This window comes from Micromys minutus (genome assembly GCF_963924665.1).
Source record: "Micromys minutus genome assembly, chromosome: 18".
NCBI lineage: Eukaryota > Metazoa > Chordata > Mammalia > Rodentia > Muridae > Micromys > Micromys minutus.
Window position 1 is genome coordinate 5,238,305 of NC_137953.1, and position 14,758 is coordinate 5,253,062.

At 45.0% G+C, this 14,758-nt stretch overlaps 1 protein-coding gene across 1 annotated transcript in view; it reads right to left on the reverse strand.

Moving 5' to 3' along the window:
• Positions 1–3,892: 3,892 nt before the first annotated feature.
• EVA1A (eva-1 homolog A, regulator of programmed cell death) overlaps positions 3,893–14,758 on the reverse strand; it is a 44,947-nt gene continuing 34,081 nt past the window's right edge. Inside the window, exon 3 of the mRNA XM_080932021.1 lies at positions 3,893–5,002. Within this exon, the coding sequence (XP_080788147.1) occupies positions 4,629–5,002 (374 nt within the window). The 3' untranslated portion in view covers positions 3,893–4,628. The remainder of the gene's footprint in view (positions 5,003–14,758) is intronic.

Below are 14,758 nucleotides of genomic sequence, written 5' to 3' on the forward strand. Positions count from 1 at the left end.
TCAAATGTCTCAGACAAGACAGGCAAGGCAGATGGTCTGAAAAGCAGAGCATCAGGGTAATGTAGGCAGATAGGACAATTAGGCAGACTCACGAGGCAACTGCCAGATGTAAAGATTTTAAAGTTTCCCTTTCTTTGTTCAATATTAAAGGACTTAAATATTAGTCATCAGTGAGTTTACACACACACACACACACACACACACATTACAGTTGAAGGATGGTGTCTCCCTTTTTATTCTCTACCCTACCCAGTGCCAGTGCACAGAGTATTAGAGAAGAGGATGGGGAAGAAGGAAAGAGCCCAGGAATGAGAAGACTGCTGCGAAATGTTGTCACCTTGACACGATAGGACAACTGTCCTCTTGAGTTCACAGCAGCTGTGGTTATCTGGACAAGGTCAAACCAGTCAAAGCTTCAACACAGATGGGAACTGGCTCCTGAAGCCACACCCTTAGCTGAGGAACCATTGATGGCTACGGTAGAAGGGAGAGTTTTCTTTGGACCGTGGCTATTGGTAGTCTGCCTGTGCCCCAGAGAACCCCATAGCCATTAGCATATGGTCAGCATTAATTAGACTTAATTCCTTAGTAACTAAACTCTGAAGAATTTATAGACACTCTCCAGACAGAGCTGAAATGAGGACTCTTCTAGCTGACAGCCCCACTACAGGGACATCTCGGCTAATGTAAAAGAAGACGAGGGACATTAGAAGCTGAGCAACAGAAGGAATTTCTAGCAGTGATGGAAAGGATACGGATGGATCAAACAGATGTCTGTGACTGCAGGAGGCAGGGCTGGGAGTCTGTGGAACCACACACCGCAGCAGACTGTAGCTCAGGTGCTCTGAGACCTTGCTCTTCACTTTAGCAGTTCAAAAATATTTAGTCAGGTTTAGTGGTGTGCACCTACCCGTGTTTCCAGCCACTTGGGAGTGTGAAGCCAAGGTGAGGATCACAGTGAGATTATGTCTACACACAAACAGACACAGACACACACAGAGATACACACATACAGACACACAGACACACACACAGATACACACACAGATACACAGGCACACAGAGACACACACACAGTATCAGTATCGAAGGAGGCCTTACTCTAAGATGAGCCCAGTATGCAGACTGAGAATACAGAGGTGAGTTCTGTGAGTAGCAATTATCGAGAAGGACTTGTCTGAAAAGGCTGACTGATTAATACCTCAGTACCTGTGGAGAGTTGGAATGTTGTAGAACCAGAGACTAATTACAATGTATCTTGGGCAATCTTTGGCCACTAAATAGCTATTCCATGTCTCATCTCTGTGTCACCTAACATCTTGCTCCTAGCAAGCATGACTTAGCATCCTAACTACAGATTTTTTTTAAAAGTTGGAATGTGTTAACTTGACCCTGATGTTCCATCCGAAAAAATGCTGAGTCATCGGATAGCATCTGACCTTTCAGCTGGGATTTCTCAGCTGGGCTGTACCTGCCACTTATGTCTCCACCAAATGTATTTAAATTGTCTTTGCCTTGGAGTTTCCATTGCTGTGATGAAACATTGTGACCATAAATAGCTTGAGGAGGGAAGGGTTTACCTCAGTTCCAATCAGTACTTATCACTAAGGGAAGTCGGGGCAGGAACTCAAGCAGAGTCAGGAGCTGCTGCAAAGATCATGGAGGAATGCTGCTTACTGGCTTTCTCCTCATAGCTTCCTTCTTATAGAGTCCAGGATGGGGGTAGCCACACTCATGATGAACGGAGCCTTCTCGTCAAGCATCAATTAAGAAGATGTAGCACAAGCTTACCCAGGGCTCTATTGGTGGGGGTGTTTTCTCAGGAGAGGTTCCTTTTTTCCCCAGATGACTCTAGTTTGTGTCAAGGTGACATAAAACCTAGGCAGCACAGCCTTGATGTCTGACTTTCTTTTTTTCTGCTACTCCAAAACTTCATGGAACTACTTCCACATTGGAGCAACCAAAGTTTATGTCTCCAGGCAGTAGTGACTCAAATTTGGTTCTGGAATAAACAATCTTATCCTCTTTGCATTGAGAACCATGCTTTTGTATCAACAGTACCGTATGGTTTGTCAGGAGCTCAGAGTATGGAGTCTTAAGACAAGATCATAAAAGTCACACATAGTCAGAATGTGTGATTCCAGAAACCATTGGGATGCAATGGGAACGTTTGACTTTATCTGGAGGAAGGAAGGAAAGTATTGTTATACAATATTGTTATACAAGAGTTTAAAAAGAAAAGCAATTTATACTTTTAAACTTACACTTGTCAACTTTCAAATTTACAATTAGTTATAGTGTAAAGTTATGATGTAAATTTACAAGAGGACCTGGGAAGACCATGTATCCCAAAAAGGCTCATCTGCATAATAGGGACACTTAAAATATTAGACTCAATGCTCAGAGCCAGGAAATGGTGAATTCTGATCTAGAAAAGCTCAAGTTGACTGGCCAAAAGTAAGATGAGGCTGCTGCATTTTTCAGACATGTTCGTTTTCCAATCACAGCACGGGCTGAGAAGATGAAGACACACGTAAGAAACAAGGTTAGTTCTGCTCTGCCCAAGGCAGACCAGGCAAAGCAAGTGGAGATGCTCAGATCTGTCACTCAGATGTGTGCACACTGGGTGAAGCACAGATCAGAGTGAAAACTACATACACATGCAAATCAATGGTAAAGGCAGAGAGACAGAGCGACGTTGTGATAAATACGTACATAAATCAGAAAGTCGTACATAAATCAGAAAGTGTTACTCACAGAGAGATGACTGTCAGAACAAGTTGACTTTGAATATAATGTATCCTGACGCAGAGATGCTAATTTACTACAATCTTTGGCATTATTAACCAAGAGGAGGCTAGTCTAAATGGTATAATCAGACCAGCCACAGTAGGTTTCAAGCAAATGGCACCTGGAGATTATGAGTGTGCAATTAGTTCTTACCCCCTGTGACTGGGATTGAATTTTAAAAACAATACTAAGCACTCCAGGGCAGAGTTCCCTGCCCATCTTCCACATGGTCGTGAGGCAATGGGCAGAGAAGCCCCTCACAGTAAGCAGGCTCTGGGCTGTGCAATTGGACTCAGGAAGGATCCTAGTCCATGGCGAGAGAGGGGAATCCCTCACAAACTTCCTGATTATGCTTTAGAGCATAATCTCAACCTTCCTAGGGGTACAAACTTACAACAGATCTTCGTGCTGTGAGCCCCAACCGTAGTTACTTCATTGCTCCTTCATAACTGTGCTACTGTTAGGAGCTGCCGCCCTGGAGGATGCTGTCTCCTGCCACCCAGGGTCATGAACCGCATTCCTCCTCCCATCTTTCCTTAGGGTGGGTCTGCTTCCCTCCCCACAAATTCTCCACAGAGGGGGAGGGCACTATCAGGGTGGGGTCACTATCTGATCTCTTGCCTTAGATAAATCTTCAGTTCCTCTATCTGCTTAACAATAACTCAACCTATCTTCTACACACACACACACACACACACACAGAGAGAGAGAGAGAGAGAGAGAGAGAGAGAGAGAGAGAGAGAGAGATGAATCCTTATCACCAGGAACCCTTTTAAATTCCTAATCCAGAACCCTTATCTCCAGGGACCCCTTCTAATCCTTAATCCTTCCAGGGTCCTGCAGGGCCATACTTGCCCTTAACTAAAAGTGACCAGAAGAGGCTTTTGTGTGATCACACAGACAGGAAGCAAAAGGTGATTTTCATGGAATGTTTATTTTTGATACCATTTAATTTGGGCTTTAATTCTCACTTCTGGTTTTCATTCTTGGAAATTCAAACTATCTTTTAAACAAAATATTACTTAAATATTATGAATCTCTGAAGTCGTGAGACTTTTCTCTCCAAAAGGGAAGGACGCTCGGTTTCTAATTTTATGCAGCATTTTCAAATACATGTCAATCTATATTTTACAAACTACTGAAAAATAAAACCCTTTATCCTCTGAGGTTATTGATGTATCCTAAGTCTCCAATACATCGCATAGTACAGTAAGTCCTATTCATCTTCATGAATGAGGTGGGAGCTAGACTAAAAAATAGGAATTTTAATCCCTGAGGTGTCAGTTAAAATGCAGAGGTTGACAAGATTTTTTCCCCCGTTTTAAAAATTAGCTTTAAATAATTAGCATAGATCATGCTATCTCAATCAAAACCTCTTCCTCTACTCGGAGTCCTTTAGAAAATTACATTTTCTGGGTTACGGTCACCCTGATGTCCCAGCTCTTCAGCTATGAGATTTTTTTTTTTTCCTTTTGTAAAGGAATAGCACAGAATAAGTCTGTCCAAACTTCTGCGTACTTCAGAAGGACTTTCAGCTCAGTGCATTGCTGTCATGTGGTTGGAGAGGCAATCCTCAGCACCTTTCCAAGACCTGGAAGCATTGGGCTGGCGTGTCCAGGTGGGTGTCAAGACCTGACAAGGCAGATACCCCTGCCTGAGTAGTCTATTTCCCCAGAGACAAGAATCTAAAGCAAACCCCCATGCTCTTGAGAAGCAGGCTGATGCATCAAGCCAGCCACAGTAACAGAGTTGGCTTCAACTCCTGCACATGGTCCCTGCCCACAGAACCCATTCTCTTTTCCAGGGGTCTGCAGAGGTTCTGGGGTCCACACTGAGTCCTAGTAGTAGCGGTTCAGGCTCCTGGTACCCGGCACCTCGGGCTGCCCGTTCATCCAGATCTCCCTGATGATTCGTTCGCGCTCCTCCAACCGCTGTGCGCGCTCCAGCTCCTCTGCAGAGGTGAACACGTTCTTGTTCAAAGTCCTCTCGAACCGACGGTGTCTGCGCACCGAGAGGTCCGAGGCTGTGTCCTCGCTACCATCCTCGCTGTCGCTGCTGTCGCTGCTGCTCTCCTGATCCTGCAAGCACCTCCTCTGGGGACCCCGCCGGCAGTCCGTGTGGCAGGAGATCCTCATCACCAAAGCAGCTAAGGTCAAGAACAGGCCGATGCACACGCCTGAGACGAAGTACAGAGAGGCTCGCTCAGGGTTTTCTGCAGGGAGAGGAAGAAGGCGTCAGAAAGGAGCCATGTCTCCATGCAGGGGCAGGGACACAGGCCCATACACGCTCTCATCAGGACCCAAATTTAAATGGCAACCAAGACCAGCCTTCCCAGGATCAAATTTCATAACATTTCCAAACAGCATTATTAGGCCGGGTATAGGGGTTTGTGCCTATAAACAATCCCAGCATTTGAGAGACTGAGACAGGAAGATTGCTGGGACGTCCAGGCCAGAGTGAGAATCTTTCAAAAAAGAGACAAAAGAGGGTGCCAAATGGCTCGGTGAATACAGATTCTTGCCTCCAAGAATGAGGGCCTGAATTCTATTTCAGGAAGGCACATGGTAGGGAGAAAGAGTGGATGGACTGCCCTCAGTTGTCCTCTGACCTCCACACACATTCCACGGCACAGTGTACCAGAAAACACATGCACGCACACACAACACACACACACACACACACACACACACACACACAAACACACAAGTAAATGTGATAAAATAAAAAAAGAAAGAATGAATGAATGAATAAATGAATGAGTTGGTATTGACAACTGGCTAACAACACATCTGTTAGGAGCAAGGGTATATGAAATTATCGCTCTTGTTTCAAATTTGACTTTGAAATCATTTCCAAATGAAAAATTACCATATGTGTGGCCTTTGGGTCTGGCTAATTTCAGTGTATGGTGTGTGTATGTATGTGTGTGTGTGTGTGTGTGTGTGTGTGTACAACTTTTTAATACTTAAGTTTAGAATAATTTTTAAAGTTAAAAGACCCAAGAACTTAAAAGGCAGAAAAACAAATAATTTAGCCCCCGTTCCCCGACATGGAATAACTGTGTTCAGTTCGAACCATGTGGGTTTATGAAGATCCACTTTCTGAAGGTTTTGGCCATCATACACAGCCTCTGAATTACAGCTGTCACCATGAGGTGACTCCACCTCCTGGTATCCATGGCCTTGGTCAGTAAACCTCTTCTTAAAGTCTGTAGCTAGCAAGTGTGTGTGTGTGTGTGTGTGTGTGTGTGTGTGTGTGTGTGTGTGTGTGTAAGTATTTGTATGTGTGATGTGTCAGTGTAAGTATGTGTGAGTGTGTGTGTGTGTGTGAGTGAATGTGTGTGTGTGATGTGTCAGTGTAAGTATGTGTGTGTCTGTGTGTGATGTGTCAGTGTAAGTATGTGTGTCTGTGTATATGAATGTATCAGAGTAAGTATGTAAGTGTGTGTGTGTGTTTATGTGTGTGTGTGTGTGATGTGTCAGTGTAAGTATGTGTGTCTGTGTATATGAATGTATCAGAGTAAGTATGTAAGTGTGTGTGTGTGTGTGTTTGTGTGTGGGGGGGGTGTGTGTGGTCATGCATATCAAGTCCAGAGATGAATCTTTGGTGTCCTTCATGCACTGTCTGCCTGGAACATGTAAAGAAGAATAGGCCACTTGATCTGGAACCCTCCACCTCATCATGCTGGGCTCACAAGTACAAACCACCAAGTCTGGCCTCTTAAAATGTTGGTCCTGGGGATCAAATTCAGAACCTTGTGCTTCTAAAGCAAGTGCTTTACTGAGCGAGTTGTCTTCCTAGGCCCTAGTAACTCATTTCTACAAAATATGGCCAAAGTACTGGACGATTCTAAGACAAAGTTGCATAAAGATTCAATACCCATCCCTCTACATTCTCCCCATCTCCACTCCTCACTAGAATGAAGTCAGCTGCTCTGGGTAAACTGTTCATTTAGAGGCTCAAGTATCATAGAGCCAACAATGGCCTCCACCTAACGGCCTTCAGAAGACGGAAGTTGCCAACAGCCATGTGGGGGAACCTGGAAGAATTGACTTCAGGATGAAGCTTGAGGTGAAGTGAAGGAAGCTTGGCTTTCTAGCAGCTTTCCGAACTAAAGAGCTGCTTGTGGCTTTCTGAACTGCAGAAACTTAGGTATGTGGCATTTACATTTATGTGGGGGGTCATGTGTATGTGAGTGCAGGTACCCTAGGAAGCCGGAGGCCCTTGAGTCCCCTAGAGCTGTACTACAGGTGGACAGGAACTCCTGCTGTGGGTGCTGGGAACTAAACTCAGGTCCTCCACCAAAGCAGTGCCTGCCCTTAATTGCTTAGCCATGTCTCCAGCCATCTGTGTCGTTTTCAGTCCCTAAAGTTGGGGTCATTAGTATACAGCCATGGCTAACTCATGAAATCCATAGGGCCTCTCAAAGCACTGAGGGATGAGCTCATTAAGTTCACCGAAAGAGGAGGCGGGCCTGAGGTGCGAGGCTAGAGAAGGAAATGGTTGTTCTGTAGATGAGGTGTGCACTCGGTGGGGTCCTTGGTGACCCTGGTGGGATGAGAATTGTTGGGTAAGCAGAGCAGTTGTCCCTTTCATGAGGACATCCCTGGCCAAGGTCATAGGCATTGGTCAAACTGATATGACTTACATACACATCAGCGAACCAGTTTTCCATAGTCTATAACCACTTGGGACATGAATCAACATGTTATTTGGGGGCATCAAACAATAGAAATGGGATGACAGATGACATGGGATACCTTTGTAAATTTCAAGCTCCATACAGTGGCACGGACCTGTAATTTCAGCAATCTGGGAGTGGAGGCAGGAGGATCAGGAGTTTAAGTTCATCATCCCCAGCTACTGAGTTCAAGGCCAGCGAGAGCTACCTCTTGGGGAGGGGCTGTATTCCTTAGTGAGATATTTGGATTCTGCATGGTTATGGGGATAACATGTGCTCTGTAGAACAGATCCACACGGTTCACTCATTCGTTTATTGATAAGCTGTAAACTGTCTCCTGTATTTTTGTTAGTGACAGACACTAAGTATCTCAGTAGGCACTGAGATTGGCAATCCTGGAAAACCAAGTTTGATCCTTAGAACCCACATAAAGGTAAGAAAACAGAAAACAGGACCCTGGGACATGGTGTTTCTTCTTTCCCACCCCTTCATGGGTTCTGTAAGGCGAACAGCCATGTTCTACCGCGGCTTCCCAATATGGTTGACCGAAACCTTGGAAAAGATGAGGTGAAAGAAACCCTCCGGCCTTTAAAGTGGTTTTTATATTGGTCACTGCAATGAAAAATTACATCACGGGGTATGAGAAAAACATAATTTCTGAGGTAAAAGTGGATGGCTGTGACGGGTTAGCCATGTGGAGATGGGGAAATGTGTTCCAGAGGGGGTTCAGGTGTACCAGAGGAGCCGCCATGTGGGAGAGCCTGAGATGTCTGCCTTGCAGAGAGGATCTAAGCGAGCCGTCTCTAGACTTTGCAAATCATGATTTCTACGTCTGTGATAAACAAACAAAACAAATGAGCAAAGGTTACTTGGTGAGGGAAGGCTTTATTTGACTTACGTGTCCCAATCACAGCGCATCACTGAAGGAAGTCAGGGTGAGAACTCAATAGGAAAGGAACTGAAGTCCGGAGCCTAAGCCCATGCCGTGGAGGAGTGCTACTTTCTGGCTTGCACACGTGCCCCGCCTCCAGACTGCTCAGCTTGCTTTCTTATATAACCCAAGACTACCTGCCCAGGGAGGCACCAGCCATAGGTTACTGGTTCCCATATCAATCAATCAATCAGTCAATCAATCAATCAAGAAAATGCCCCCACAGACTTGCCTACAGGTCAGTCTGATGGAGGTAATTCCTCCATCGGATATGTCTAGGATTGTATCGAGTTGGCACAAATGGCAAGCACATCTATGGTTAGTTCATTTTTACCTAGTGACACCTTGTTATCTAACGTCAGCTGGAGACAAGCCCGACTCTGAGACCTTGAGCACTGCGCTCTCTGACACATGGGAAGTGACTTAGGACATGAGAACTGGCCATGAGGTTAGATCCCATGAACTGTCTTTCCATGTGCAGCAGGAGGAAGACACCCCCCTGTTAGTCACTTCAGCCTCATAGAACCTCGAGTCCCATTGCTCATGATAAAACACAGAGGGAGAGGGATGGAGAGATGGCTCAGTGCCTGTGTCCGCTGCTATACAAGCATAAGGACCTGAGTTTGTGTTCCTGTCACCTGTAACAGCTGAGGTGTGGGCACATGACTGTAACCCCAGATCTGGAGAGGCATTGAGTCCCCAGGGTCTCATGTTGACAGTTGAGCCAAATCAGTGAGTTCAATGAGAGACGCTGTCTCAAAAATAAGGGAGAGCTACCAAGAGAGAGGAAGACTTCAGCCTCTGGCCTTCATTTGTGCAACACACACACACACACACACACACACACACACATGCACACACATACATACACATACACATACACACACATACACACACTCACACACATGTACACATATACACTCACACACACTCACACACATGTACACATACACACTCACACACATGCACACACACACACACACACACACGCAGAAATAAGTAACTGGTGTAGAGCGAATGGGCTGTGTGGGCAGCACAGGAGCAGATGCAGAGACGGACCTGCAGTGGTTTGAGTCAGGGCTCAGGGGATGCATCTCTGAAAGGCAAGAGAGGCTCAGTCTGGGTGACCTTATCAGACCTCATTCCTGTGATAATTCAAAACTGTATCACTGGGGGAAAAAAACAAAATGAAAATCTATTTGCTGGAAAATGGGTTCTGTTGATTACCAGAATCAAACCTCCCCCAGGGGCTATGTCCTGTGCAGAGAGACCCAATGGTCTCTCCTCTACAGCAGGCTTGACTCAGCCTCAAACACCCGCCCCCAGATGCTACCAGCATTGATTTTTTTTTTGGCCACTGTCTGCACAGGACAGAAATAAGGTCATTGTACCTGAGGAGACAGCTTGTCAGGAAGCCCAGAGTCCTTCCTCTTCCCACACAACCATTAGAGCCCTTTAGGCCACTGACCCTGCCTATACTGCTATGAGTCTCAGAGAGCCTGGGCTCTGGCTGTGAGCTATGCTCTAGGGTGAACCATCTTTCAATGGGAAAGGGTACATAGGAGGGGAACTGTAGCAGATGGTATATGTGTGTGTGTGTGTGTGTGTGTGTGTGTGTGTAATAAAATTTATAATATATAAAATTATATAAATTAATATATAATATATAACTGTAATTTATATATCATATATACATACATTCACACGCTTGAATACATATATTTGTTTTGAGATAGGGTCTTATGTCTTGTGTAGGCCAGACTGGTCTTGAAATATTGACCCTCTTGCCTCCAGCTCCTAAGAACTAAGGCGACAGGCATGCAGCATTGCAGCTTCAGGGATGGTTTCAACAGGACTGATTCCAATGCCTTCGACAGACATTTTTTGGTTCTCTCCATGCTGTGTGTGACAGGTAATAAGTAGGTAAGTTGAAAAAAAGATAAATGGGTGGTGGATAGGAGATAGAAGATAGACAAGAAAACAGGTAGATTGGTAGATGGACAGACAAACGGACAGAGGGAGCTCTAATTTACTGAATCTTTGCCAGGATCAGAAAAAAAAGTCTTTGTGTTGATCTTCTACCTTTAAACATTAGTACAATTTAGGACAGTTGGGTAAGTACTGTTGAGATTCTGTAAACCCCACCCCTCAGCTACCTAGCAACAACCAAGTATGCTCCACCCCAGTTACCTAGCACTATAAAGGGCTGCTTGCCCCCTCCTCTCTCTCTTGGTCTCCTGTTCCTGCTCTTTCTCTCCCCCCCTTTCTCTCAGCCTCATTCCCTTCCCCCCTCTCTCCACATGCCCGGCCTCTGCTTCCCTACTCCTCTTCTCTCTCTCTCTCTCTCTCTCTCTCTCTCTCTCTCTCTGCCTCTACTACCCTCTTAACTCTCCCATAACCTGAATAAACTCTATTCTGTACTATACCGTTGTGTGGCTGGTCCCTCAGGGGTGAGGAATTCTCAACATGGACCCCCAGAGGCATCCCCTTGTCCCCAGGCTTCGCCGAACTTCCATGGGCCACGTGCACAAGATGGAAAGCCATACTTGAGATGAGAGGTCGGAAAGCGATCATACCCTGCCTTTACCGACCTGCTACACCGACCTCACTTTTGCTGTTGTTGGCTTTTTGTTTTGTCTGTCTGTCTATGAGAGGATTTTCGCTATGTAACCCAGACTGGACTTAAACTCTTGCTTCTCCAGCATCCGGTTCCTGAGATTATAACCATGGACCAACATGGACTTCAGTTTGGAAACTGCGATTCTCATTCTAGCCTAACTAGTTTTTCTCACACATGAGAACACACTTCCTTTTACGTGCAGCATCCCAGATACAGACTCCAAGAGAAGTCCAGTAAAAGCAACCAGACAGAGTAAAGGACTCACTGTGTACCGAGCGGATGCTTTAAAGCAGGTTTTCTGAGCTGGTGTAATTTAAATCAGTGCTAACTCACCTTACCGCCTACATCAAACTGGAGTTCTAGACTGTTTGTTTCTATGCTCCTCTAATACTTCCTGCTTCGAGTCACTTCCCTCTTGGCCAATGACCCACCCTGGTCCTAACCACATTCAGACATCTGTTAACTACTCAGGGCTTTTGTCGGGGTGTTCTCCTTTAATTAATAAAAATAAATGTATTACTCTATTTTGTTTCCTGCAGGGTCATTGTTTTCATGGGCAGGAAGAGGCCCTTTGGGGAGGTCCTGAAGCTGATTTCATTTGCATGCCCGGAAATCAGATTGTGCCCAGAAAATTAAAGGAAGGCTCAGCCACACCAGACCTGGCCTGGTCAGCTGGTCTCCAAGCCAGTGTCCCAGGTTCTCTGCCTGAGGTTTCTTGCACTGTTCAAAGCATCCAGTCTTTAAAGGGGAAGGAAGTACGCTTATGAAGCAGACCCTTTCTAAAGAGAGTGGCACGGTCGTGTGACTTAAGGCACAATCTCTTCATGGAACATTGCTATACAGAGGTTTCTTTGTGGGATTCTGTCCCACACCATAGAAAGGGAAAGTCTTACAGCAACACCCAGGCCTCTCTGACATGCTGGAGGGAGGTTTCCCTCGGTCTCTTCCATCCCTGGCTTGTCTTAGTCTACTGATGAAGACTAAGACAGATGAGTCCCTCCAGCTTTGGCAGCACTTTATGTATTTCTACTATAGTCAAATATATATATATATATATATATATATATATATATATATATATATATATATACACATATCCCTTACCTTCTCCATATGACAGTGAGAAATTTGAGAATCCATGAGTTTCTCAGAACCCAGTTCATGTGTTTAAAAAGCTAAATCGTGAATATTTAAATTAAATCATGACTGTAAACTCTAAATGTTTAGTTAATATATTTATTATATGACCATAAGTTTATTATATGTATGAGTATGTGAATGCGTCTATGTATGTGTATTAATTAGTTAGCTTTTTGTCTCTATCACCAAAATATCTAAGATAGACAATTTAAACATTTATTTTGGCTCGGAATTTCAGAACCAAAGTTTTCATCTTGACACAATCTGGAATTTTCTGAGAAGTGAGTCACAAAGAGAGATTGTTTAGATCAGGTCAGCCTGTGGGCAATTCTCCTGCTGGCCTTAGTAGATGGGAGAAGTTCAAGCCCACTGTGGGCAACATCCCCACAAGCCACTGGCAAGGGGCTGGCCATGGAGAAGTAAGTAACCACCTGACAGAACAAGGAAGGTTCTCCATATTGACCTGCAGTGTCTCTGGGATATAATGCTTAGTGGGAAAAGCTCAGTGCAGACAACATATATGATTCATATACAAACATATATGATTCATATACGAATACACATACTCATATACAAAATAAAGGAAAAGTGACCAGGGAGACACACCAAAGCCTATGAATAGAAATGGAAGGAGAAGGAAGCTTTGAGATTAGACTGCTTTCTCTGTCTTTTCACAGGATGCTGAGGACAAACATGTGGTGTGCTGATGGGAGCAGGTAGACATGACCAGGAAGAAACTTACTGAGATGGTAACATTAAAAGAAAACCCTACAAGGAGGGAAGCCTACCCGAGCCAGGCACATGCACCCAGTCACTAGGTTAAAGTGAGAAATGATCCCATTTATTCTTTCCAATGTCCCTACTAGGAATTAATGAGGCTATTATTATTAGTGATATTACATTGTATTCTGGTTAATGAGTTGGCTTGTAGATACTGAAGAAATGCTAACTGCCTCAATAGAAGTGCTGAGAGGAGGAATAAGACAGAAGTCAGGGAAACAGGGATGAGTGAGAGAACCCCACAGCCTAGCTAGACAGCCTTGTAAACGACCTCACTAGATGGCTTCGCTAGACAGCCTCACTAGACGGCCAAGATTTTACACTGCCTGTAGCTTTAAAATATCAGCAACAGAGCATACAAAGCATTTGGATTATTTTTGGCACGTGCATGTGCAAATGACAGACATGTACCTGTGTGCATGCCTCCATGGCTCCACCTTGCACACTAAGTCAGCATCTGTCCCTTGAGCTCAGAACTCACTGCTTTGGCTAGCCTAGCACTCCAGCTGGCCCGGGGTCGCCTGTCTCCACCTCCCACGTGCTGGGGTTGCATGGAGGCCACCACACTCACTGGTACTTATGTGGGTGATGAGGACCTGAACTCCAGTCCTCACCCCCGCACAGCGAGCTCAAGATGGCATCAAGATAAATCAGATGGCGTCCTCGTGCCAGCAGGATAGAAAATACAGACCCGGCAGGATTGGAGGATGGTGGACAATACCGTTAGAGTTCACACCATGTCAGTGATGGAGGGGCATGAAGGGGAAATAAAAGAGTGGAAGGGGTGAGCAGATGCGGTATGGTCTGTAAAGAAGACATGTCTATAGGTAAAAATCTTATTTCTGAGTTAGGTACACAGAAATCTAGTGTAGGCTGAGCTTGGAAGGCTGTAGAGCTCAGGAAGACAGAGAAATGGGAATGCTCTAACGTATGCCTTCCACCGGAATACTGTTCTTACGGAATACTATTACAGCTAAGCAGGCTGGGGGCGGGGCTCAGTCTGTAGATCACTTGCCTTGCAAACACAAGGATCTGAGCGTGATTCCTAGGACTCACGTTAAAAATAAATCCAGATGGGTATGGGTGTTTATAACCCCAGGGCCTCAGAGCGGGAGGCAGGCTGGTTCCTGAGGCTTACTGGATGGCCAGGTTGTCTCTACTCTGCCTTTCCAGACCAGAGAAAAACCCGGTACCCTCAAAAAGAACCAGCTAGTACCTGCAGAATAACGGCTGAAGCTGTCCTCTGGACACGTGTACACACCGCCACACACAAACAACATACAAAAATATAGCTAATTAAAATAATAGAAAAAGCACCCAGACACCTATTGGAACCTAGCACTCACATACAAGTGAAAGCAGAATGCAGACAGACAGACAGACAGGGTGTGCGGGTCATGCCTACACACGCATGTTCTTAACCCTTCAATAACACCACATCTACACATTTCTATTTGATTTCCTACTCAGCAAACTTTTCTCATCTTTTTCATCAAAATGATTCTTAGAGGTTTTGTCCTCATAGTACTGAGTCTGTCTACATCTCTCATTACTCCCCGAGAAGGATTAGTGGGATTCCTGAGTAGGTAATATATGCTTAGGGCAGACATTGCGCCCCAGAGAGCGTCCATCCTCCTGTGAGTCCATCAGCATTGGCACTTGTCTCCCTGTGCCTCCAGCCTGCCCTCGCTGTTCATGGCTTTGCTAGAATTGTAAACAGTGCAGTTTTAGCAGCCATCTTTACCTGTGCAAACTGCCAATTCTTATCCTTCATCACCTTTTTCTCCTGGGACTCATTAAATCTGTGAATTTTTTA